Source organism: Kogia breviceps, chromosome 8 (assembly GCF_026419965.1).
Source record: "Kogia breviceps isolate mKogBre1 chromosome 8, mKogBre1 haplotype 1, whole genome shotgun sequence".
NCBI classification, from domain to species: Eukaryota; Metazoa; Chordata; class Mammalia; order Artiodactyla; family Physeteridae; genus Kogia; species Kogia breviceps.
The window spans coordinates 111,144,957-111,171,769 of NC_081317.1; the positions used below are offsets into that span (position 1 = coordinate 111,144,957).

Consider the following 26,813-nt stretch of genomic DNA (forward strand, 5'->3'; position numbering starts at 1 on the left):
GGTGATGAGGTGATTTGCCCAGGTTCACACAGTCAATCCATGGCTTGCTTTTGAGCCCAGCTTCCTCGGATCACCCAATCCCCCCAGAACCAGAGAGGAGGGAGACAGCTGTACGAGGCTCTGCCTGGAATCCCGGACCTCCCCCGTCCAGCAGCTCTCTGGAGGTTTTTCCTCCAGGCAGGAGGACTTTGGAGGCAGGTGCAGCCTCCACAGAAGAGGGGGCTGTGTGTCTGAACCTGAGCTGTGGGCCCAGGGGATGGAGCCCCAGGCAGGGCACCATGTACCTGCTTTGGGCAGGGAAGTCAGGGGCAGCGTGGGGGCTGAGAACCCCCTCCAGCACCTGGCTCTGCCACCTTCAGTGTGACCTTAACAAGCCACCTTGCCACTGCATCCTCAGCGGTGAAATGAGAATACAGTAAGTCCCCTACATACGAACCATCAAGCTGCGAACTTTCAAAGATGCGAACCTGCCCCTGTATGCCAGCAGTTGTACTGTACTACTGTACTTTTCAAGGTACTGTACTGTAAGGTTTAAAATGTTTATTTTTTGTGTTTGTTTTTTGTGTATTATTTGTGTGAAAAGCATTATATTCCTGTTACAGTACGGTACTATGTAGCTGACTGTGTTAGTTGCGTACCTAGGCTGTTTGGGACTTATGACAGCGCTCTCGGAAAGGAATTCGTTCGTGTGTAGGGGACTTAACTGTAATTGTAGCCACCCTATGACTGCTCCATGAATATTGAATGAATCATATATGTCAAGCGCTTTCAACCTGTGAAATGCTGGCCACTGTAAATAAAGGGTTTCCAGTTTCTCTATTTTTAGTTACTGCCTCTGCCACATCCCCTGCCAGGCTGAGGCTGCGTTTCAGGTTTTAAGCGTCTTGCCTGGGGCCTACATTGATCTCCCTGCTCTGGTCAAGGTCCGCAGGGGCGTCTAATTCATTTCAAATAAACAAGCAGAGGTCGCCTTCCCCAGCATCCCCTCCTCTTTCTAACTCCTACCCCCTGCACTACACACACACACACGCACGCACACACACACACACGTGCGCACACACACACGCACGCACACGCACACACGCACACACACGCACGCACACACACAAGCACATTCACATGCTTGCTCTGTCATGCACTCACAGACACACGCAGGTGCACATGTGTGCACTCTCTCTCTCACACATGCACACACACACAACTCACATCCTTCTCCCATCCATCCTTCACTGCCAGGAGGAGGCCAGTGCCCTCTAAGCACAGCAAAGCCCCCCTGAACACCCAGGGAGCTGCCCGTGTTGCCTTGGGCTTCTGCGTGGAGGCTGCGTTAGTTTCCTGGCTCCACCCAGCCTGAAACTGTTAACATATCACAGCGGGGTGGCAGCCCGGAGCACAGCGACACAGCTCTGCTTGTCACATGGCTTCCTGGGTAACTCAGGCTCCAGTCAGAGCCTCTGGGGTGGAGGGGCCCTAGAGAACCGATGTGTTTATAAAACCCATGGAAAAGCATCTGCATACACACTGCTAAGGAGTCGAAGGACGAGGAAGTGTAAGTAGTGGTGATTTAATCTGAGGAATTTTACTTCCTGTCAAGTTATGTAGATGTTCAGTTCTGCTATTTAAGTGGACATAAAGGTCTGCCCAGGAAGTTTAAAATTGGTGGCAGTCTGGTTGACCAGATAGGGTTGGTCACTCGGGCAGGTGCGAGAAGCAGGTGTCCAAGCCGGGAAAACTCTAAAAGCTGCTGCCCTCTGACGCTTCATTGCGCCAGGAGGCTGGGAGAGGGAGGAAAGGCCTGAGGCCCAGACAGCCATTCTCCAGAGCCGGGGCTGACCTGGGTCCAGGCCTTACGGCCCCTCTGGTCCCTGGCAAGTCATTCACATCTCTGTTCATTTTCTGCTTGTACCAATAAGATTATGCTTCCTGTTAAAGGATTCAAAGAATATATAAAATCATAAGAAAGAAGGTAAAAGTCACACGAGGTTTCATTACTTGAGATAAACAATATTAACGCTTTAGGAAATATCTTTTTGGAGTCTTGCTTTGCATTAACGCCCACACATGCACTTTTTTAAATTTGCTTTTTTTTTTCTGTTGGGTGTGGGCGTGCTTCCTCCCTTTCTGTCCCTGCCTCCCCTTCTGTCTCTACCTCCTCCACCAATCACCAAAGTAAACACGTTCGTGTTTATCCTCCCAAACCTATTTCCATGTAATACAAAAACACCTGCACGTGCCTACATAGGGGTTTCTTGTCTCATTCTTTGGTTTTTCCGAATATGGGACAGCCTCACTTCTTCGCATCCTGCTTTTCTCACCTAACTATATGTTGTAGCAATTCCTCTTAGCCGCGCTGGTAAAGATCTAACATGTTCTTTTTGATAGATGCATAATATTTTAGAGACTTTTAAAGTGCACGTTTACTCAACAATTCCCCAGTTGGTGAGCAGTTACAAAGTTTCTTTTGTTTTTTGTTGCTACAACTATTGCGGCAATAAATGTGTTTGTATCTCGTATATTCCTATACAAGGATGTCTTAGGACGCAGTGAGATTCTTGGAAGTGGGATTGTAAATCGAATGGTATGTGTAGTTTTTCATTTTAATAGAACTTGAGAGATTGCTTTCTAAAAGTTTGGCAATATTTGATATTTTATTTGTTCAATATTTATTAAGCACTTACTCTGTGCCAGGCACTGTTTTAGCAATTTGGATTAACAATGTATAATGCAAAGATCCCAGACCTCACAGAGGTTTCATCTTAGAAATGGAGTGGGAAAGAACAGCTGAAATAACAATAATAAGTACTTTTGTACCAGAAACGTAAGAAAACACAATTTTCCTTTTCTTTACCATCAACAGTTGGTATTACCATTCCTTTTATATATTTCCCAATCTTACTGATGCAACGTTATTGTTACTTTGATTTGCATTTTCCAATTGGTAAGTAATTTCAACATTTTTCACATGCCTATTTAGTGATTTGGATTTGTGTTGGATGGATTGTCTATTTATAATTTTTACTCATTTTTCTATCGAGTAGATTATATGCTAAACCCTTACTTCTTGCCAAATTTCACGACCTCTGTGTATAAGTGGACATTCGTTTGCCGTATGCTTTGCAAATCTTTTCCCCAATCTATTACTTATCTCCATGATGGTTTCTTTTACTGTGTAGTACCTTTAACATTGATGAACCTGTCCTTTTGTTATGAATATGCCTTTTTGTCCTCTCTCAGCTTCTAGCTATCCCATCTTTGTCAGTTGTTATCTCCAAGCTCTGGGTCATATGTATAGTCTCCTAAATTTTCTTCCAATTAAAATTTTTTTAATTTTTAATATATTTTTTTCAATACACCTGGAATTTATTTTTTTAATATGGTGTGAGATTGGCATCCAATTGTATTTTGTTCTAGGTAGATGGCTATTTCCCCAATACCTTTTATTAAAATAAACCCTCAGTTCTCCACTGAATTAAAATGCCACTGTTTTCATATATGCAGTTTCCATATGTACTGGAATCTGTTTGCATGCTTATTATTATGCGTCACCAATGATACGTCTATTCCTATTCCACTTTCATGCTGGTTTGATTTTACTCTCCTTTTTCATAATTTTAAAGCTAGGGTAAGACTTTATTTGGTCATAGAAACCTTCAGATAATGTTATCCAATTAAAAATTGTAACTATTGAAAGTACATTTAATTTATATTGGGAACAACAAATAAGTCATAATCAAGAAAGAGAAGAGATGAAAATAATTACAAAACAATACGATGTAAAACTTCATGGTAAATCGGAAATGGAGAGGAAATCAAAGATGTCCTATAAATCATATAAATTATCAAAGTGGTGCAAGAAGGAGGAAAAGTGGCAACAAATTCCTGTGGAAGAAACTGGAAATTTATTTAGAGATCTACTATTTAAAAGAGTCCCAGGGGCTTCCCTGGTGGCGCAGTGGTTGAGGGTCCGCCTGCCGATGCAGGAGACACGGGTTCGTGCCCCGGTCCGGGAGGATCCCACGTGCCGCGGAGCGGGTGGGCCCGTGAGCCATGGCCGCTGAGCCTGCGCGTCCGGAGCCTGTGCTCCGCAACGGGAGAGGCCACAACAGTGAGAGGCCCGCGTACGACAAAAAAAAAAAAAAGTTACCTGTGAGGGCTTCCCTGGTGGCTGGTGGCGCAGTGGTTGAGAGTCCGCCTGCCGATGCAGGGGACGCAGGTTCGTGCCCGGGTCCGGGAGGATCCCACGTGACGCGGAGCGGCTGGGCCCGTGAGCCATGGCCGCTGCGCCTGCGCGTCCGGAGCCTGTGCTCCGCAACAAGAGAGGCCGCAGTAGTGAGAGTCCCGCGTACCGCAAAAAAAAAAAGAACAGATAACCCCAATGTTATTAAACGATTCAAGATCATAGGAAGAAAGATGAAGAGATCCCCGGTATGTTATGAAGCCAGAATCATCTTAACGTTAATTCCTTAAAGACTAATCATGCTCGGGAATACAGATTTTCATTCAAAATAAAATATGAGCAAATAGGATCCATCCGTGTATCAAAAAGACTAAGGCACTGTAACCAAATAGCTTTTATTCCAGAATGCAAGGATGTTTCAGTAGCAGAAAATTGATCAACATAATTCATTACATCAACAAATTAAAGAAGAAAAGTATCATATAAATAGATATTAAATAGTTACCTGATAAAATTCAGCAGCCCTTCCTAGTACAACCCCATAATCCGTCATCCAAAATGTGGCTAAGTGTGGTGGTCTAGTGTCAGCCAGGGCTCCAGGGTCGGCTCTGCACTGGTTATAACTCTTTGACCGGGAACCAGCTGCTTAACATCTCAGACCTCCTACTTGCCTTTATTTTAGAGGCTTGAAAGGATGATACAAGATAGGCGAAGTTCCCGGTCAAGAGTAACTTCTCCTGGAGCAGCCGCCCCTGGAATGGGTGTGGTGGTGCAGTGGCGGTGCTCTTGGCCGTGGTCCCCGGGGGTCTTTCCCACATCTGTCATTTGAAGATTCTTTACCCAAGAAAAATCTTGATCGTATTTCACTCACCTCTCAAGAAGTTTCCCCGATATTATTGAAAAGTTGGCATTAGATGCCTGTACTATCTTTGTGACCTAAATTACAGCATCTCACCTGAATATCTGAGCTGGAAAGAACCTCAGAACGTTCTGACATGGGCCAAGAGAGGGAATGTGACTTTCCCAAGTGAAGACTGAAACCCAGACCACCAGACACGTTGGTCAGCCTCTTTCTAGGCGGCAAAGCTCCTACCCCCAGGGGCCTGGGACCCACCCCGGCGGTTTCTGGCAGTTTCCTCAGGCCAGACCATCTCTGTGTCCTAAACCCAGGAGTCTCTCCTCTCTGGGCCACTTCTTCCTGCTCTGGGGAAAAAAAGATGGAGGCAAGCTTAGCCCACCCAAGCCCCTTCTGACCCCATGTTTGCCGCCCTGCTTCCCCACCTTTCTAATCGGCAACCGGCAGGGGTCTGGGGGACTCTCTTGTGCACGGAGGCTCTGCACTCACCTCGCCAATCTGCTGTGTGCTCTCCGACAGGATGGGAGTGGCGAGCAGCAAAAGGCAGGTCAAGGAGAAGGGGAAGAGCAGATTGAACCCCGTGAAGGCCAGCACCCAGGACGAAGAGGCCCCGCCACTGCCGCCCCTGGTGAGTGACTGCTGTGCGCAGCATGGCTCGGGGGCTGCTGCTCGTCTCCAGCCAGCACCGGCGCCGTCTCTAGACAACGCAGGGCACCAACAAGTAGGCCCCTCCTACTGCCACCACGACCCACGTCGCAGCGGTGGCATGGTGCCAAGCTTAGCAGCCAGATTGCCGAGCTTAAATCTATGAGCAGTGTGCTTCCAGGTAGGTTACCTAACTCCTCTGTGCCTCAGTGGCCGCATCTGTAAAATGGGTACAGTAAGACTGCCTTTCTGATGGGGACGTGACCATATGCAGGCCCCTAGGGGGCTCCCGGTAATTCTTAGCCAGTTGCACACGGGCAGCCTTGAAGAGGAAAGGAAATCAAAAATGCTGTAATTCTTAGCCAGTTTTCAATGCACACGGGCAGCCTTGAAGAGGAAAAGAAATCAAAAATGTCAACTTGAAGAAAGGGTGGGTTGAGGGGGGGGTCTGGGGCATTTAGCAACATCTGCTGCCCCCACCCCCTGCCCAGAAGTTCCTGATGGTCATTGTCCCTTTCGTGGCACTGCTGCTGGCATTCCAAGCAGCTTGCCACCCTCAGAGAAGGCAGCCTAGGACTGGAGGGGCACTCTCTCCACAGCAGGCCCTGAAGTCCTCATGGAGCCTGTCCTGCAGTTCTGGTCTGTTCACAAAGCGGTTGGCACCCTTTGACGGCAGCATTCCCAAAGAGGCACTTTTAGATGATGATGTTCGTGTCTCCCCCGCCTGGCCACCTACCCCCTTTTGGTTTGGGGCAGTTGGGAGTCATGCCTGGGTCGCCCAAGCCTCACCAGCGCCTTCGACGGGCCGTTGCTTTATTCTGACAGTGACTTGATGGGGGAGGGGAGGGGGGATTGCCAGTCCTGTTTCTTAGAGAAATCTTATCTATCCATGTCCCAGTTTAGTGCAGGGCTTGGCAGGTAGCAATGAAACGTTTGTTGAATGAATGAATGATCGACTGGGAAAACGCCGACTTCGACTGTGTTCGTTATATGCTAATAAGTAGTAGAGCCCGGAAGGTTTTAAACTTTTTAAAAAGTCACATCATATCTATTAATTATGGAAAAAAAATTATAAATACTCATTATTCCACTTCCCAACGATACCTGGAGTTAGCACTTCAGAGCTCCTGCCTCCAGACCCCTTTTCTGTGGGTTATTTATATTACATGTTTACATTGTCCATGGAACCACGCTATACATGCCATTTTGCAAAATGCTACTTCAGAATTGTGTTCAATAAATATGGAATACAAAAAGAATATTTGGGGACTTCCCTGGTGGCGCAGCGGTTAAGACTCCATGCTCCCAATGCAGGGGGCACGGGTTCGATCCCTGGTGGGGGAATCCCACATGCTGCGTGGCCCAAAAAAAAAAAAAAAAAATGTGTAACGCATATGTCAAGTTGAACAAAGAACAGAATGAAGAGCCAGCACAGCTCCGTCGTCTTCAGAAGTAGAAGGTGACCGGTTGAGACTGTCTGCTGCCCCCAGTCTATCCTCATCACCCCATGCCCCACTATCCTGAGAGTGTTTATCATTCCTTAGCTTTGCTTTTTCCATGTGATCACGTATGTATGTGTTTCTAAACACTCTTCAGTTTGATTTTACCCGTTGTGAGCTCTAAATCATTTGAACCAGACAGCACGTATTCCTCCTGGACGTGGGTTTTGGATCTCCGTTACGTTTGTGGGTTTTATCCACGGGGATGCCTGGGGCTGTAGCCACGAACTCGCCCCAGGTTTCGTTGCATGACTCGCTCCAGTTTGTCTATTTGTCTATCTTTGGTCAAAGGGTGATTTTCACACTTCAACGATTTTTATTTTTTTAATTTTTTTTCTGGGAGCCTTCCAGTACAGAGGTTTCTCTACAGGGTACACACCTGGGAATACATCTGTTGAGTTTGAGGGAAATATGCTTTTAAAATAATTTCCCTTGGGAGCAAATACTCTTTCACAATTTCTCTTTTAAAGAAGAACCAGGGGGCTTCCCTGGTGGCGCAGTGGTTGAGAATCCGCCTGCCGATGCAGGGGACACGGGTTCGTGCCCCGGTCCGGGAAGATCCCACGTGCCGTGGAGCGGCTGGGCCCATGGGCCGTGGCCGCTGCGCCTGCGCGTCCGGAGCCTGTGCTCCGCAACGGGAGAGGCCACAACAGTGAGAGGCCCGCGTACCACAAAAAAAAAAAAAAAAAAAAAAAAAAAAAAAAAAAAGAAGAACCAGGATTTTAACCCGGGTGATACGGCTTCCTCCCACAGTTCCACAGCTGCCTCTTACGAAGTTGGGGCGTCCCCACATACCCCTCCTGCAGCCGCCTGTGTGGTTGGGCAGGCGGTCCCGGCTTGTGGGAGGTGGCACTGGCACCCGGGGCTTGAGGCAGCACGTGGAGAATTTACCTGTGCAGCCTCCTGGGCCAGCAGAGAGGCTCCCCCAGACCCTCCGGCTGGCACCCAGCAGTCTCCCCACTCCTGCCCTGCCCAGGCCTCGGGGCCGTGACCTAACACAGAGCACGTGCATTTCCGCTCTAGGTCGTGTTTAACCACCTGGCTCCGCCCCCTCCGGACACCACGCACCCGGACCAAGGTAAGAAGGGGCTGCTTCGGCAGCTGAGGCTCCCCTGGCCACATCCTCCGGGCCCCAGCTCCGTGCAGTTGGAACAGGGGCCGAGGTGGGAGCGGCTTCCTGGAGAAGACGGGCCCTCGAGGGTCGGAGAGGAGGAGGCCTGGGGGGAGGCTGAGTGAGGTGCCCTAGGCTTCAGAGCTGTGCAGAAAAGCAGTGGTCATTGGAAAGACGATAAGCCAAGCTCCAGAGCCCGGTCCGTTCCAGGCAGCAGCTCCTCGTCCGGGTACTGCAAGCCAGAGCACTGTGACAGGGCCCTGGGTACCGTTACAGGTCAAAGTTACAGCTGCTATGTTCCGAAACCACTACTCCCCTTGGAACAGAGGCAGGGCAGGGGGAGAAGGGGAAGAGAGGGGAGGGTCCTGGCCTCCGAAGTGATAGGGGATGATTCCCAGACGTGGGTCTGCGGCCCTCAGGTCCACACAGCCGATCTCCCTAGATCTTCGGGATTTTTCCAGCCCCTACCATCGCTCTAGCAGCCCAAGCAGTGACCATCTCTTCCCTGTTCACCCTAGAGCAACACTTCGTGGTGGCCCTGTATGACTACAAAGCTGTGAACGACCGGGACCTGCAGATGCTGAAGGGGGAGAAGCTGCAGATCCTGAAGGAGTAAGGGTCCCGGACACCGTCCCTGTGACTGCAGGACCCCAGCCCCCGCCCACCTACCTTTCCCCCAACCTGCCACCCTGCACGGCTGCCTCTACAATATCTTCTCCAGTGCCCTGCCCCCCAGCCCAGCTCAGTCACTTGGTAGTAGGGGTTCGTATTCACTACCTCCTGCTCTGCTGTCAAAATCCTACTCTTCCTTCAAAACCCACCTTTAACGTCACCTCCTCCATGAAGCCCTCCTCATGCCCACAACGCTTGCCTGGCTGCTCCACCACAGCTCTGGGCTGGAGTCTGTTGTGTCCAGATTTGTCTCCCTTGCCAGACACGATCTCGCATGAGACCCTACCCGTGAATTCAGCTTTAGTTTATCCAGGGTTTCTTCTCAGAAACTGCTCTAAAGCTACTCTCTCGCATGTCGGGCTTGTCCCGTGGAGCCTGAGGGCTCCTTTATTTCTTGATGTTCTATGATAAAGTGTGAAGGGCCTTCACAGTTTACACTTCACACCCTGACCTTTTGACCATCTGTGGGCTCCGGTTGGTCCTCTCCTCCGCAGCCCTCCTCGTTTCCGTCTTTCCCGTCCAGTCCAAACTCACTCCCCAAACCCTAAACGTGTCCCATTAATCGAGAGGAAGGCGGCTCACCAGAGGACTGGGGCCCTCTTGGGTGGATCACGCTATGCAGACAGACCTCTCCTGGAGGCTGCGTTGTTCCCTTTCCTTCCCTGGACCAGGAGCATCTTGGGCCCATCGGATGCTGGCGAGTTGGAAGGACCTGGACACCCCGCATCACTGAGCCACTGGCCCCAGTTCCCTCCCTCTGCCTGACCACCTGCCTCTCGAATCCTCTGCCTCCCGGGGTGAGATGCTGTGGGCTGTGAGCTGCCCAGAGAGGCCTGGGGGAGCCACTACCTGTTTTGTTTTCCTTTCCCACCTAGAGCTGGAGACTGGTGGCTGGCTAAGTCTCTCATCACAGGAAGAGAAGGCTACGTGCCCAGCAACTTTGTGACCCGAATAGAGACCCTGGAAGTGGAAAAGTAGGTGGACAGACGGCCCCTCAGAGCAGAGGCGTGTGCTGGCTGCCTCTCGTCTGTGCAGGGCAGAGCCAGAAAGTAGCTAAAGAGCAGAGCAGGGTGTGAACCCGGCACAGAGGGGGCAGGAGAGGGGTGGGGACTTGGTGCTGCTGGGAAAGGCTTGTCTAATGTCCCAGCAACGTTTAAATCTCTGTGTGACACTGAGGGTGTCACTCAGGGAGCCCATCTCACCCTTCCCATCTGTAAAATGGGAGCTGCCCATTTCCTGGCTAACCTGATAGAGACACCCCATGTCCCACCACCTTGATCAGCCACCCTCCTCCCCTGCCTCCAGGGCAGGACTCAGGGCTTGCACCTCGGGGGGCTCACAGGATGGGGGCCTTAGGGGACAGCTCCGCCCCAGCATCCTCATAACCCACCTGCACAAGGCACCAGCCAGGGCCTCGAGCATTAGTGCCCTGAGCAAACAGAGCCAGAGCCCCAGCTCTGCCCAGGACCGGGGAGGATGCAAAACCCATCATGACGTGACCCCTGCCCTGAAGGAGCTCAGAGTCTGTCGAACTCACGGGCTGGCACGGCTCTGCCGCCTCGTCTGGTGTTCCCATCCGGCGACGGTCGCCAGCAGGAGGGCTCCTTGCCCAGCACGCCCGGCCCTTGCCTGTCCCTGGGCCAGTGTGAGGCTAGGGCACATCCACCCTGACCAGCCTGTGTTCAGGGGGCCCTAGAGAGCCGGCCCCAAGGAGGATGGGCTGTGGGGGAAGGTGTCAGGTGCATTGTCCCCGAGCAAAATTAACAAAGGGCATCAAATACTGCTCTCCTTTCATTTCAGGAAAACACCAAGTCCATCGCTGACAGCAGGGAAAGGGACCGAGGGGCATTTCATGTATCAGAATGTGAGGGGCTCAGCTCGGGGTTAAGCTGGCAACAGGAACACTTTATCTCTGGAGGGAAGGGACTTGGGTGACAATATCCCTGGGAGTGTGGCCGCTCTCTGAGGTCTGTCTGCCTTTGTGCTTTTCTTTGCCAGGTGGTTCTTCAGATCAATTTGCCGGAGAGATGCAGAGAGGCAGCTTCTGGCTCCAAACAATAAGGCCGGCTCCTTTCTTATTAGAGAGAGCGAAACCAGCAAAGGTAAGCCTGGGCCTCCGCTGCCCTCCCTGTGCCGCCCGGGAGCCCCACCTGCGGCCTTGCTTCTGGGAGTTGGGAGGGGGCCGGTGTGTGGGGTGCTGGACAGGAGAACCTGGTGGCGTCCACACCGGGGGGGTCCCTCCCACATCAGGCCAGCCAGGACAGCCCATAGGTATCTGATAAGTGAGCGTGAGGCTGTACACATGGACAGTTCCCCCAGGGCCCCGCTGGAAATGTGCCCAGCACGAGGGCTGCTCCCATCTCGGGCTGGTCTCGCACTGCCTCGGTCAGCAGGGGTGCTGAGGCTGGCGGGGGCAGAAGAGGGGGTGTGACCCAGGGCCACGTCTGGAATCAAAGGATTTGGGAGCTGAAAGAATCCTTAGACATAATCTCAGCTAGAGGCTGGGACTCAGACACTTCCAGGATCCTGTGAGGTATAAGTTTGTGATATACCAGGAGGGGGCAGTGACCACTGAGATCTGGGGGACTCATAGATTCAAACCCACGGACTGAGCAGAACGTTTCTGCCACCACCCTCAGGCCACTGGGTTTTCTCTTTCTGTCTTTAGTTTTCTCTCTGTCTCTCCTCCTCAAAGTTCTCTCTGCTATAAAGTATAAAACACACCTAAAAACTGCATAAAACATAAATGAGTGCATAATTATAAACACAGAGTCATGCTAAGTAAACACCTGTGTAACCACAAGAGTGAGAACATTCCAGACACTCAGAGCCCTCTCCCTGCCCCACCCCCGCCAGAGAAGCCACCACTGTCCTGACTTGGATGGAAATCCTTCCTTATCTTTCTTTATAGTTTCACCACCCGTGTTTTGTCTGTTTTTCACCTTTACACAAATGGAATCGTACTGTTTTAGTTTTTGTGTGCGTCCTATTCCTTCCACTCAATGCTGTAAGATTCTGTATTCGTTTGCCAGGCCTTCTGAAGCAAAGGACCAGCAACTGGGGGGACTTAAACAACAGAAATGTGTTTTCCCACAGCTCTGGAGGCTAGAAATCTGAGATCAAGGTGTGGGCAGGGTTGGTTTCTCCTGAGGCCTCTCTCCCTGGCTTGTCGACGGCCGCCTTCTCCCTGGGTCCTCACACAGTCGCCCCCTCTGTGTGTCTCTGTCCTCATGACCTCTTCTTGTAAGGACACCAGTCATACTGGATCAGGGCCCACCCCACTGACCTCACTTTAATGTAATCACCTCTTTAAAGACCCTGTTTCCAAAGATAGTCGCATTCCGATGTACTGGGGGTTAGGACTTCAACACAGGAATTTGTGGGGAGAGGGGAGACACACTTCAGTCCATAACAGACTCACTCGTGTTTTCTGAGGCTAGCAGCAGTCTGTTCACCTTGACTGCTATACGGAATCTAGTAGATGGATATTCCGTAAGTTATTGCTACTTCCCCACGCTAACGCTGGTGGACTTGGGGTTGTTTCCAGCTTGGGGCTGTTATGAACGTGCTGCTGTGAACCTTGTTATATATGCTTCCTGGTACACGTTTGCCACTGGTCTTCCACCTTTGAGGTCCTGGGCCAATACCCCCATTTGAAAGATGAGAAAACTGACTCCCTGAGGGAAGAAGTGACTCACTGGAGACCAACAGTGAACAAGCGTCAGGGCCCAGATCATGTGGGGGGCACCAAAAATCTTCACAAGCTCTCAAACGTGTCCAACTGGCCTAACGTGGGTGGATGGAGGGGAGTTTCCCAAGCAGGGTGAAGAAAGCCTTTGTTATCAGGACACTGCACAGAGGGACCTGTTACAGGAGAGGAGGTGGCGGCAGGGACATCAGAGGTGAAGGGGAGAGAGGGTGGCCGGGCTGTGAGCCTGGCCCCTGTGTTGGGGCAAAGAGAACGGACGGGGCTTTCCTGGTGGGAGCACCACCCCCTCTCCCCTGCCCGCTGGCTTACCCTTCAGCTCCATGCATGGCTTGAGAGTTGCAGTGAGTGTAGCACTAAAGCAGCCAAAGCTGGACAAAGAGAGCTGCTTACAACCCCCTGGAGGCTCAGGGGAGCTCCCGCAGCTCACCGCCCTTCAAAGGGTCAGAACCAGGTGGGGGAGGTGGAGGGATGCAATGGCGCGTTGGGGTGCTCTGTGCAGAATTGCCTGAAATGCACCCATGGATGCATTAAATTATATACACATACATATTAGGATACTGCCACTACTCCATTTGAATAGCAGCGCACCTATGTCCGAGAAACAATATGGGAATCATTAGAGATGACCTAAGTGTTTTGTTTGCTGTAGAATATTTCAAACGCATAGGGAAGTAAAGCAAATAGTATCATGGAGCCCCTGCACCCAACACCCAGCTTCAACAAGAATCCACCCAGCTAATCTCGTTTTGTGTACATCGCCACCCACCACTCTTACTTTGAAGCAAATCCCAGACATCACGTCATTTCACCCGGAAATGACGTTTCAATTGTTGCTAAGGGGCTCCCTGGAGGTCCTCAACCTCAGTGTGAAGGAGGAAGGGGTCTCTAAGGGTGGCGGGTGTCTCCTCCTGTCCTTGCCCCCCTCCCCAGCTAGTCCAGGCTGGGACTGGCCAGCTGGAGCTGAGGCTTCAGGACCCCACGCACATGTACACATCCCTGCATACACATGCGCACACCCCACCGAACTCCAAAGCATCTGGAGGCCACAGACAGGAGGGGAGATGGGGAAGGAACACTGCCCCCAGAAGCCAGGGAGCGAGTTCTAGCCCCGAGAGGCCTCCAGGACATCCCTTAGCTTCTCAAGCTTCATTTAATTGGTATCTGTGTGAGTACTGACTAGTGTCCCAGCTCAAGGGCAGGTGGTCCTTACAGTGTTGAGAAATCTCAATCTCTGGGAGCCCAGCTTTGCCTATGCCCGGCGCAGCCCACACGCAGCGTGGAGACAGGACAAGGGGATCCCGATTTTGTGAACCGCAAGGACTGAAGTCCCCTTTAAGAGGAAGGAATGCCAGATTGTAAATAGATGTTCGGGACAGTCCCTAGGAGGAGCCCACACGAGAGAGAGAGAGAGAGGCCCTAAATCAGAGCTTCCGCGGCGCTGCTGGAGGAGAGCCCGGTCTCCTTGGCTGATCTAGAGGATTCGCAAGCAGGGTGCAGCGGAGGGAGTGGGGAGAACAGCTCCTTTCCTCACTAGGGTGATGCGCGGGTGAATGGACTCACTAGAGCCACTCTCTGGTTCCTGAGATACCGGGGCGCGTTGCACCCACCCGGGGCGAAGTCGGGGCCACAGTTTGCCGCGTGCGGGCTGGGCTGGGGTCGGGCGCGTGGGGCGGGCTGTGGCGGAGGCAGGGCGCGCCGCGGGGCGCAAGGCTTCTCCGCATCCTTTTGCAGGTGGGCAATAAAGAGAGGGGCAATGGCCAAGGGTTAGGGGAGAAGGGAATTTGAGATGGGCTGATGGGCTGATGGGGGAGGAAAGACGCCTGAAGACAAACACCGCAGAGCAAAATCAAGCGCCCACACCCAGGACAAGAGGTGTCCAAGCCTGACACCTGGCGGGGGAGGGTGGTACTGCTCGCTGCAGGCGCGTCCTGAGGAAGGGCACGAGATCCCCCAAGCCTGCCGCTGGCCAGCGGAGGGCCCTGCAGGCAAAGCGACATCCCCCTTCTGGGCCTCAGCTTCCTCACCTTCCAGATCAGAGTGGAGTAGTGTGGTGCCCAGAGAGCTGGACAGAGGCGCTTTATAAAAGCCATCAAGTTCGTGGAATGTTTTTCAGCTGAAAACTCTTGCCACCTCAATTTCTCTTAACCCTTGGCATCTGCTACATTAATCTAGGAGACAGAATACCTAGATGTGTGTATGGATTATGAACAGAGCCCCTGGGGAGTGTCTCTGTTCTCCCCCATGGACAGGAGTGCTCGGGGCTGTAATTTACTATCGCATGTGGGGTAGGGTCAGCCTTTCAGCTGGAATGAATGAATGAATGAATGAATGAATGAATGAGTCAGTCTCTTAGTCCCTCCAACAACTCCATATTTCTCACTATCCCATGGCAAAGGGTCCCCAAGCCCCAGGGCCCAAGTTGGGGGACAGCCTGATTGCTGAGATAACATCCTGCCTGCTCCAGAGTTCTGGGATTCCCTGGCTGAGTTTTGGCAGATTTGAGGAGGAGCGTCAAGGACAGAGTCAGCTGGAGCTGAGAGGAGAGGCTTCCAGGAGGGTGGAGGGTGAGATGAAGGAAAAGGTAACTTTTGATGGAAGTGGTCAAAATGGAGAGCAGAATTGGGGGAACTTTTTTCCAGGGTATTGAAATGAAGCCCAAACCGCAGTCCTGGTTTTCCCTCTTTATGCCTTACTTCTCATGTGTGTGTCTTTATTAACCCTCCAGGTGCCTTTTCTCTGTCTGTGAAGGATGTGACCACCCAGGGGGAGGTGATCAAACACTATAAGATCCGCTCCCTGGATGAAGGCGGCTATTACATCTCCCCCCGAAACACCTTCCCCACCCTGCAGGCTTTGGTGCAGCACTATTCTAGTAAGAGGAGGCATCTGATGAGGGGGCATGGGGGGCTTGTACCAGAGGAGCTCCTGTATCTATCACTAAGATCTCAGGATGGTGTGAATTATTGGCGCCATCTTGGTGGAGGGGTGGAGGATTATCCCAAGGCTGGACCTAAGGACTTGACAACTGTCAACGTAATGATTCACATTCTGTGTCCCTAATCCCCTCAACTGGCTGGGACCACTTGGAGAGTAACAAGTATTTTCAGTCTTAGAGACAGCAAGACAATGAAAGCATTGCTTGCCTGATGCAAAACGAATGCAGAGAGCTGTGTGTGTGCACGAGGGGTAGGGGTGGGGTAGGGTGGGCAATAGAGGGCAGGGACACAGCTGGGAGTGATATGGCTCCCATGAGAATGAGACCAGTCTGGCCGCAGCCCCACCTCTTCTTTCCTAATGCAGAGAAAGGGGATGGTTTGTGCCAGAGGCTGACCCAACCCTGTGTGAGCCTGGCCCTCCAGAACCCCTGGGCCCGGGATGAATGGGAAATCCCCCGGCAGTCTCTCAAGCTGGTCAGGAAGCTTGGGTCTGGGCAGTTTGGCGAAGTCTGGATGGGTGAGTATGTGTCAGGCCGGGAGCCGCTCGCTCCCTGTCCTGCGTCCTGAAGCACAGAAGTCTCGGGACGGACTTGCACAGGGCATCATGCTTCCCATAAAGGTTTATGAGGGGGAAGGGGCTGCGGCTATATACCCATTTGACAGATGAGGTAATGGAGGCGTAGAACACTAAAGTGACTTGCCCTCAGCTGTTCGCACACGACGGTGAAGCAGGAGTAGAATCCAACTCTCCCACCCCCTCAGCCCAGTCCCTCCTTCGTTCTTTGCTGCCCTCCAGCTGCCTTTGCCATTGATTTGTGTGTGACCTGGAGCGCCTTGCTAACTCATAGAGCGGCAGCAGAATGTGAACCATGGTGAGCGGTGAACCAGGGGCCCCAAGACTCTGGTAACAGACCAAAGCCACCACTTGCAGCTGTGAGACTAGCCAGTCCCTTAACTTCTGGACCCCTGTGGCCTCACCTTCAATTCAGTTGACTGTCGCTCCTCTGCTCAGCATAGGCACTCACTCTCAGAACACAAGGTGCTTTATTTTATCCCTGGGAAGGTCCGCGTCTCTGGGCATGATTTCACAGTGGGGTCCTGCCGCCACCCCACCCCCCACCCCCCGAATCCTCTGGCACCCAGGACTGATGCCTGAGGCGCCCCTGGCAGGATCTCCACCTGGATTGTTGCAAGTCTGAGTCATGACTTGCCTTCTGCCTTCAGGGCAGGTGGGGACCTCATGGTGGGGGTGGGGGTGTGCAGGTGCCGGCGCCGTAAGGGAAACATCCCAGGGCGCAGAAAAGGGGAAGGAGGCCCCAGGCCCCCTCTGCGTTCTCTATGCTTTTGTCGTGGGCTGTGATGCTCCCTGCCACGCTGAAGCTATCAAGTGGTAGAAGAGACTCATTACGTAGGGGTAGGAGGCAGGCTACTTGAAGGACAGGAGAGGCACCCCAGACCCGGGTGTAGGGGCAAGGAGGTGAAATGGCCCCGCTCCCAGGCCGGTAAGTTCCTCCACTGCCGGGGGCTCCCGTCTGGCGGGGGAGGCTGGGACAAGCTGGCATCCCGCAAAGTAAGCAGGCATATCCGTCACCCTCAGGAGCTGTCTTTCCAGCCCAGGACCACTTCCGGGGGCGGGGCGGGGGCGGGGCGGGGGCGGCTGTGGCCTCAGTGCCCCATCTGTAGAACAGGGATGGCTCCTGGAAGCTTATGTCGATTTTGGTTAAGGGATCACCTCCCACAGCCTCTGGGTGTTCTGAATGTCCTCTTCCTTCTCCGTCCCTGGGGCTCAGGTTATTACAAAAACAACATCAAGGTGGCCATCAAGACCTTGAAGGAGGGAACCATGTCTCCGGAGGCCTTCCTGGGTGAGGCCAACCTGATGAAAATTCTCCAGCATGAGAGGCTGGTCCGTCTCTACGCCGTGGTCACCAAGGAGCCCATCTACATCGTGACCGAGTACCTGGCCAGAGGTGGTGCCCTGCCCGGGACTGCATCCTTCAGACAGAGGCAGGGAGGCCTGAGGGTGGGAGTCCAGGCTTGGGGGCCCGAGAAGGCTGAGGCTGATCTGCTGCCATGGGATTGCCTGGCCAGGAGACCTCCGCAGGAGATCACTGAGCCATGGGCTGGATCAGTTAGCCAACATCTCTCAGATCTCGGGGGTTCCATGTGCGTAGGGGGTGGAGGGAAGGATGATGAGAACAAGAGGAATAAGTGGTCCTTACAGAGCGGTGTCCTCGGTGCAGGAGCCCTTGAACCAGCATCTTTGGAGTGCGCTTCTGTGCCTGGCACTGCTTGATGCCCCCTGGGGAAGACAGAGCGGGGCAAAGTCCAAAGAACAGTAGGCTGGGTGTCCAGAGGCGGTTCTAGTCCAGGGAACGTTTTACAACCCTATGAGCATTTTACAACACGATGAAAAGAGAGGTTGGGTGAGATGACCTCTGAGGTCCGTGGTGTGGCCACGCTTCCCCGGGGCAGGGGGCTCCTTCTCAGCCCTCCTGTGACCCTGACCACACACCGATTCTGGTCAGATCCTAACGTGCTGTGCTAATGCAGTTCCTTAAAGGTTGTCACGAAGGGGGCCCACGCGGAGCACCTGACTGCCCTGCTCGCCTCCTAGCCACCCCTGTGGTGAGCACCCCCCCAACACTTAGAAGCCAAAGAGAAGCTGCGTTTGTTCCCTGCACCAGCCCAGGAGACGGGTCTCTCCATTCTGGTGCTTTCTTGTGCCCCTGGTCCTCGGAGGGAGAATCTCTGCCAACAAACGGTGAAGGGGGCAGGAAGATGTTTTGGAAAGTCGTGCAGGGGATGAGCAGGTTCTGCTCCGGTCCCCTGGCTGCGTGACCCCGAACTTGGCTGAGACCTAACGTCCTCTGAGCACCTGGTAGCAGATCGGCACCTCCTGGGTGCTGTGAGGGCCGAGATGGGGGTTTCTGTAGAGCAGAGGCACTGCAGCTGTGGGGGGGTTTATTCTCTGGGCACAAGAGATCCGACAGAGTGCCACCCGCTTCCTGCCGCAGGTGGGGGGCAGCCCGTACCCTGAGAGGCCGGCCCAGCCAGGGTTGGGTCACTCTGCACAAGCGCAGCTGCAACTTCTCTTTCCTCAGGCTGCTTGCTGGATTTCCTGAAGACGGAAGAAGGTAACCGATTGTCCCTCCCAAGGCTGATCGACATGTCGGCGCAGGTTTGTGAGAACCGAGTGCAGCGGGCCAGGCCCCCAGACCCTCTCCTCCGTCCCCGTGGCTTAACAAGATCAGCTATTCAGAGGTTGTGTCCATTCGATTTAGGCTGGGCTGTGAAGGACAGAGAGCCCAAAGTCATCATGGCTTAAATGTGCAAACACCGGAGGTAGGCAGTCTGGGGTGGGCAGCGGGGCCCCTCCTCAGAGCAAGGACCCAGGTTTCTTCCACCCTCCAGGTCTTAGCAGGTCATCTTCCCACCCACGGGGGCCGCTCACACTTTAGCATCTTGTCCTCCTCAGCCAGCGAGAAGAAGTCAGGGGCGGCGGGGGAGAAGCCCACCTCCCTCCCTTTAGAGACACATCCTCAAAGTCACCCACTACCCTTGCTCTCCCAGGCCCCTGGCCAGCGGTTACCAGCCAACACCTACTGCAAGGGAGCTTGGGAAATGTAGTCTTTATCCTGGGCAGCCGTGAAGGAGCGAGGTGGGTTCTGTTGCTAAGGACGAGAGGGAGGAAAGGATGGTGTGGGAGACCCAGAGAGTTCCCACGAATCCCGTGTCTCACGGTAGGCCCATTTTGTGGTGACCTCGCCTGTCCTCAGATGGTGCCCACAAATGCCTTCTGTAGACTCAGAGGGCGTGAGGTAAAGAGCAAAAGGAAGAGGAGGGAGCTTTCCTCCCCCCCTACCCCCCCCGGGATTTTAGCTGAGGCTTCTAACCGGCAGCAAAGCCCATCTGGTGGATCCAAGTGTGTGTCTGTTAAAACTGGAACTCTCAGCAGAACAGCTCCGGTCTGTGGTCAGCCCGTGAGACACACACACACACACACACACACACACACACACACACACACACACATCCTGCTGCAGAGAGGCACCCTCCCGCATCCCACACCAGCCCCTCCCCTCCTCCTCTACCGTTATCTGCTGTTAATATCAGGGCAGGCACTGAGGTCACCACCCCTTTTCTCCAACGACGCGAGCACAGGCCGCTGGGTCCAACAGGCTGGTGAGGTGATCTCGGAAAATTGACGCTGGTGACCGGTTTCAAACCACAGCGCAGTGATCAGCCTGCCCACTCTTTTTTTCCCCCATTCTTTTCCTTCTCTCTCCCCCCCCACCCCCCGCTGTCTCTTAGTCAATCCTTTGGGAAATCTTGGGTCACCCAGAGGCAAAAGACGTGAAAAGCCACCTGAGTTTATAAGTAGGTGTGGTCAAGAATCGGAAGGTTAGGAAACCAGAAAATCAGAACCTTCCAGGTGAGCAGCTTCTAAACCACATTCTGATCATGCTAACACCTCACTGCGTACACATACACACACACTCACACACACACACACACTCACACACACACACACTCACACACTCTCACTCACACTCACACACACTCACACACACACACTCACCGCCTTCTGGGCGCTCCTTTTCCTGCTCTAAGGCATGAAATGCCAAGCTCCCCTCCAACCACAAGCCCGCGTGCCCCTCTTTGCAGCCACACGGCAGCTCCCCCCGTCCTGTCACATCTGGTAGCCTTTGCCCATACTGTCCCCTCTGCCCGGGACGCCTTTGACTCTCTTCTCAGCTGGCAGAATCCTAATCAATGTTCACGACCCAGGTCAAGCTCACTTCTATTCAATTTTTCTGGTCAAGAAAGTGCAGAGGGCACCTTGGTCATGTGTTCCCCTAGCATCGTGCCTGGTGGATGCTTCTTGAAAGCAGATCTGGGTCCTGCTAGACCTTTTTTTTTTTGTGGTACGCGGGCCTCTCACTGCTGTGGCCTCTCCCGTTGCGGAGCACAGGCTCCGGACACGCAGGCTCAGCGGCCACGGCTCACGGGCCCAGTCGCTCCGCGGCACGTGGGATCTTCCCGGACCGGGGCATGAACCCGTGTCCCCTGCATCGGCAGGCGGACTCTCAACCACTGCGCCACCAGGGAAGCCTTAGGCCTTTTTTTTTTTTTTTTAATTTCTAACACCGCTCATATAGTACATATATACATGAACACAATATAGTACATATTAGTTAATGGGATGAATACTGCTAAATGCTGTCCAGATGTAAGATATTTGGCATCCAGCTTTATAGTCCTCACAGTACCGTACCAACACGTGTGTATGATGGACCGATTTAGCGAAGGAATAAATATGAAAGTATAATATAATATAGAAATGAATGAATAAACCAGTGCAATTGAAGCCTAAGGAGGAGCGGGATCAACTCCAGTGCTGGCTTTGAGGAGGTAAATTGGCTCTCTGTTCTCTGCCTCAGTTTCTTCATCCCTCCATTGGGAGTGCGGTGAATAAACCCTGAGTTAGTTTCTTTGGCTAAATGGCACAAGAGCAGCACAGACAGCTCCTCCTGGCCCAATGCTGGGGATCTGGGACAGAAACAACTCTCTTCTTTCACTGCCTCCGTTCCATCAGGATCCTGCTGGGTTAGGTCCTCCGCCGGGTCTCACCCAAAGCTCACCGCAACCCTGGGGCCCTGGAGACCCATCCGCTCACGTTCCATGTCAGGGCAGTGACACCCCCTCCCCCAGGGAGCTTAAGCAATGATTGCAATCCAGGGCTCCCTGCTCCAGGACCAGTGCTTGCAACTTGCTGAGGAAGAGAAACCCTCTCCCCAACCCCCTGCCTTCCCCTCCCCTCACACCCCTTCCTTCCTTTTCTCCTGCCTGCCTTCTGCCACCTTCCTCCCCTGCAGACCCTTGGAAGGAGAGGAGAGGTGGGTGAGCAGGGCGGGGCCCCTCCCTCTGATGCAGACGGCGGCCGGAGTCCTCCTTCTCCCCGAGGGGCGCTGGCCTTCACCGTGGGGCCCATTCCCTCAGATTGCAGAAGGAATGGTGTACATCGAGCAGATGAATTCAATCCACCGGGACCTGAGGGCGGCCAACATCCTGTTGTCTGAGACCTTGTGCTGCAAAATCGGTGACTTTGGTTTGGCCCGGATCATCGACAATGAGTACACTTCCCAAGAGGGTGAGCCGAACCTCCCAACTCTCCCCAAGTCCCTTTGGACTTCTTGTCGTGCAATTCTCGCCTTGCCCCCAGCTAGTCCAGCATTTCCCCAGAGTGTTCTGTGGAGCACAGGTGCCTCAGGAGGAATGGCTCTGTGAGGGAGTAAGTTTGGAGACACCACCCAGTCCATCCAGCCCTCCCTTGGAGACTCCCAGCCCACAGCAGCCTATTAAAGGCACTGAGAAGTCCTGCAGCTAAGGAACAGTGTACTTGTGCCTCACCTCGGGTCTCCCAGACTAATTGGAATCCCAAATACTTTTTCCATGTAACTTCTGTGAACCTCCCACAGTACCAGGGGTTCAAAGAACACCGTTTGGAAAACACTGCTCTAGACTATGAGCAGCAAAGCCTAATACCTGAATTGGGGTCTCCACAGGCACTCTACTTTACTTTGTAAAACTTTGGCAAAAATCCTCTTGACAAGAGGATTTGAAAGGATCAAAAGACATTTCATCAAGCAAGTTAGTGAGCAATATTAGCTCAGCGTATTAATCAGTTGATACGGGAGAAGGATTGACATGACTCGTTCCCTGAGGGAACTTCAGGGGATAAAGCCAGGCAAGGTGCAGGTTGGTCAAGGGCAGGGCCATGAGTTCTGTTCTGGACGCCGGCCAGGGCTGCAGCCATCCTCTGGGCTTCTTGGGCAGCACGATTTGAATTCCTTCCTCACTGTGACCCGAGGAGGTATATGAGTCACGCGTCACCATTTCCATTTTGCAGGAGAGGATTAAGGCAGGGACCAGTTACATGACTTTCCTGTTAGTAAACAAGACTCATGGGAGGTGCAAAAGGACTCTTCCATCCCGGATGGAAACACGTGCTGGTTGCCCGATGAGGCCCACTGGGCAAAGACCCAAAGCGCGTGACGGGGGTGGTATTTGCCCTTTCATGCCGCGGACCCCCAGGGTCTGCTCACTCCCGGTCATGTGTCCTAGGGGTCTGGATGCCTCTGTGTCCGGCACAGCTGCCCTAACTCCGCCAGGCGGGGCAGGGTGGAGGGGAGGAAGAGCAGGAGGTTGTGGGGTGCGCAGGGGCAGTCGGTCACGGCCTCACGAAGCTGCTCGTGGCTTTCTCGCAGGGGCCAAGTTCCCCATCAAGTGGACTGCCCCGGAGGCCATCCACTTCGGGGTGTTCACCATCAAAGCAGACGTGTGGTCCTTCGGAATCCTCCTGATGGAAATCATCACTTACGGGCGTGGGCCCTACCCAGGTAGGCGGCTGCGTCTCGTCTGCTACTCAGGGCTCTCCTGACGTGGCTGTGACGGCACGTGGCCCATCTTCAGTGCCCGGGGTTGCCCCCCTGCAGGTCAGAAGGGACCCCAACGGTTGAAACAGAAACCCAAGTGTGCCACTCTGGGGGCGGGGCTTCCACGCCCTCCCTCAACGTTGCTCTTGGCGAAAGAGCTGTGTCCCCTTCATCCAGCGGAGGTCAGTGAGCCCCCAAACCTGGAATTCAGTTAAGGTCAGGGTCTGAACTCAGGTTTCCTCCTCCGACTAGTTGGCCCTCAGCTGAGGGCAGGTGGCCCCTCCCTTGGTCTTGCACCTTGGGTACAAAGCCCCAGCTTGAGGCTCAACCCCTGGCCCCCCAGCCTCAGGCCCGAAGGGCTGGGGCCTCTCAGCAGCCTCTGGGAGGGGCTGGGGCCTGTCCACCAAGTACCTGCGCAGTCACAGGTAAGCGAGGTAGCGTCCCACCCGGGAGGAGCTGTCCCGCACCGAGATCATCTGCAGCCCCGTTTCCAGCTGCTCTCCAAGCAATGGAAAGAAAAGAGTGGGATGCGTAAAGGTGGCACCAGCCGGCCTGCGGGGGCGGAGGTGGCGGTCCGCGCCCGGCGGACCCCTGCCGCCCTTCAGCCGCGCCCCGTCCGCCTCCAGGGATGAGCAACCCCGAGGTCATCCGCAGTCTGGAGCGCGGCTACCGCATGCCGCGCCCAGATTCGTGCCCAGCCGAGCTGTACAGCAGCGTCATTGCCAAGTGCTGGCGCAGCCGGCCGGAGGAGCGGCCCACCTTTGTGTTCCTGCAGTCGGTGCTCGAGGACTTCCACGCGGCCACCGAGGGCCAGTACGAGCTGCAGCCCTAGGCCCGTGTGCAGCTGACGAGGACTCTTCACGCGGCGGCTTCCTCAGCCCCAGGTGGGCTGGAAAGGCTGGGAGGGGCCGGCAAGCCCGTTTCTCAGATGAGCAAACTAGAGGTAGAGCGGCCTGGCAGGTGGGTCACGGCTTGGACTCCGGATCCAATCTCAGCACGAACCTTCTCCGGCTGTGTGTCCCCGGGCGAGTTACTTAGCCTCTCTGTGCCTCCGCCTTCTCATTGGCGCAACGGGGAAGAACCACAGTTGTATCCACCTCGTATGTTCTTCACGAGGATGATCGGCTAAGGTGTTCAGAATAGTGTCCGGCACACTCTAAGTGTTTGCCATCATGTCCTATAAGGCTTCCTGTGCTGGCACCCAAAGCAAGGAGTCTACCACAGGTGACCTGAGTCCCGCGGGCTCCCACCTGACCCATACTGCGCTCCAGCACTTTGGGACTTTTCCGAAATAAAGTCACGAGATCTGACCTTTCCCGTGTCGTTCCTGGTGACAGGCCTGGACATGGCATACATGACCTTCGTGGTTGCAGGAGTGGTGCCGCTAGGGACTCGCGGACGGCCCTGGGTGAAAGTCAAGCCCCGGGTCCGCCAGGACGAGGGCGCAGACCCGACCGTCACTGCCTTTTAGGGCAGCTTGAGTAGGACCAGCAGGTGGCGCTCTCACCCCAGAAATCCTGGGCCTCCAGGTCTGAGTCGGGGTCGCGGGTGGGAGGGCCGTTGCCCTGCAAAGCGCCAGAGCTGACAGGGTGCGCACCGGGGAGGCGAAGCAGCCCTGGGCTCCGGCGACCGGCCGCCTAAACTGATGAGGCGGGGATGGTAACACCAAGGAAGGTTCCAGGGCTCCTCACTGTTCATGGAGGCTCCCCATTTGTCATGTTCTTGTTTTGTTTGTAACAGATTTTCCTTTTTTGAGCTGTTAGGTTTACAGAAAAATAAATGAAAAGTGTAGAGAATCCCCATTTACCCCTCACCCCGCCCCCACCCCCAATTTCCCCTATCATTAACATCTTGCAATAGTGGCAGTACCTTTGTTACAACAGATGAGCTAACTCTGACACATTATTATTAACTGCAGTCCACAGTTTACGCTGGGATCCACTCTTTGCGTTGTATTCTCTGGGTTTGGACGAATGTATAATCCCTCACCTATTCTTTCCTCTCTCCCTCCCCCTGAACCTCTGGCCAACAACTTGCCATGTTTCGTTCGACTCCTCTGATCATGTGACAATCAAGGAGGTGAGAATACAGAGAAAGAAACCGGCAACAGAGAGCGGACGCCGTGTTTCCATGGTCACACAGCTCATTAGTAGCAGGATACGGATGTGGCCCCAAGCAGACCAGCTGGACTGTGGCAGCAGAGAATGGGGGGTGCTGGGCTGGGAGAGCCTCAAGGAGGGGCTGCGGCGCAGGCAAAAGAGGACAGACATCTGCATAGTATTGCTGTTTGCAGAGTGCGTTCCCAAACAGCCCCGGGCGGGAGGGAGAGGCGGGCAGGGGGTCGCCATTATTATGCCCAAACTCTTTTCCCAAATGAGGAAACGGGCAGAGACTCCACACACCAGGCCTGTCCAGAGACTCTTAGCTGGCCAGTGCTGGACCCTGGATCTGCACCCGCTCTTTGCCCCCAGCCCCTATTCATGGCTGTGGAGGTAGTATTCTCCCAGCCCCAAGCTGCCCGTGTGAGAGTATTGGAAAGGGGCCCAGGCCTGAGTGGAGCCTATGACTGCTGCCTCCCAACCAGAGCTCTGGAAAGGAGTACGCCCCAGCCTCGGACCCCTCATGGATTTTGTGCTTTCCCTTCTCCCTCCCTCCCCAGAGCCAGGGCATTTGCAGTGCTATTGTAAAATGAGTTACAGCAAGACCTTTGGGATCGGACACACCTGGGTTCAAACTCAAGCGCTTCCTCTCCCGGGTGTGTGAACTCAGACACTTTGCTTGACTTCCCTGAGCCTCGGTTTCTTCATCTGGAAAATGGGCACACTAATAACTCCTACGTTTTAGGCTTGTTTTGAGGTTTAGACAAAATAGAACACATAGGGTGTTTATCCCAGTGCCTGTGTTATGGTAAATGCTCAGAAACTTTAGCTCTTTATCTTTTTCTTTTTTTCTGGCTGCATTGGGTCTTTGTTGCTGCGCACGGGCCTTCTCTAGTTGCGGTGAGCAGGGGCTACTCTTCATTGTGCTGCAAGGGCTTCTCATTGCGGTGGCTACTCTTGTTGCAGAGCAGGGGCTCTAGGCGCCCGGGCTTCAGGAGTTATGGCACGTGGGCTCCGTAGTTGTGGCGCACGGGCTCAGTTGCTCCGCGGCATGTGGGATCTTCCCGGACCAGGACTCGAACCCGTGTCCCCTGCATTGGCAGGTGGATTCCTAACCACTGCGCCACCAGGGAAGCCCGAGCTCTTATTATTTTGACAGACCCCCAAAGAGAGGCCTTCAAAGACCCTGATCCACAACCTCCAATGGCCTTAACTGGGTGTCCCCTGTCCTCTTTGTCTCCCAGGGTGGGCTTCCAACTGTGCCCCTCAGCGTTTTGTTCTCTATCGGTTGCTAGGATTTTTCTTTGTCTGCTGTCACACTGTTCCCACCCTCGGGGCAGAACTTCGGGAGAGCAGCCCCGGGTGTTGAAGTCAGGGACCTGGGTTTACCCAGCACTTTCCAGCTGTGTGACCTCGAGTTAGTAACTCAAGTCCTCTGAGCCTCAATTTCCCCTTCTACAAGCAGGGAAGAGCAGTGACTCCCTTGCAGGGTTGTTTGGTTGTTTTCAGGATTTAAAGAGACTTTGAGTTGGTGCATTTGGCTGCAGTAACAACCCCCGCAGCCTGCGGGGCTTTAACAACAGACATTTATTTTCTCACAGCTCTGGAGGCTGGAAGTCCAAGATCAAGGTGTCAGGAGAGTTGTTTCTTTTGAGGCCTCTCTCCTTGGC

At 53.7% G+C, this 26,813-nt stretch overlaps 1 protein-coding gene across 1 annotated transcript; it reads left to right on the forward strand.

Annotated features, from left to right (window-relative positions):
* The first annotated feature begins 1,387 nt into the window (after positions 1 to 1,387).
* BLK (BLK proto-oncogene, Src family tyrosine kinase) lies at positions 1,388 to 24,354 on the forward strand. The gene is made up of 13 exons (XM_059071070.2): positions 1,388 to 1,549; positions 5,553 to 5,661; positions 8,201 to 8,255; positions 8,807 to 8,900; positions 9,836 to 9,934; positions 10,959 to 11,062; positions 15,395 to 15,541; positions 15,970 to 16,122; positions 17,396 to 17,575; positions 18,710 to 18,786; positions 21,609 to 21,759; positions 22,877 to 23,008; positions 23,671 to 24,354. The coding sequence occupies exons 2-13, from the start codon at positions 5,554 to 5,556 to the stop codon at positions 23,874 to 23,876; spliced, it is 1,506 nt and encodes a 501-aa protein (XP_058927053.1). The 5' UTR covers positions 1,388 to 1,549; position 5,553; the 3' UTR covers positions 23,877 to 24,354.
* The last annotated feature ends 2,459 nt before the right edge of the window (positions 24,355 to 26,813 follow it).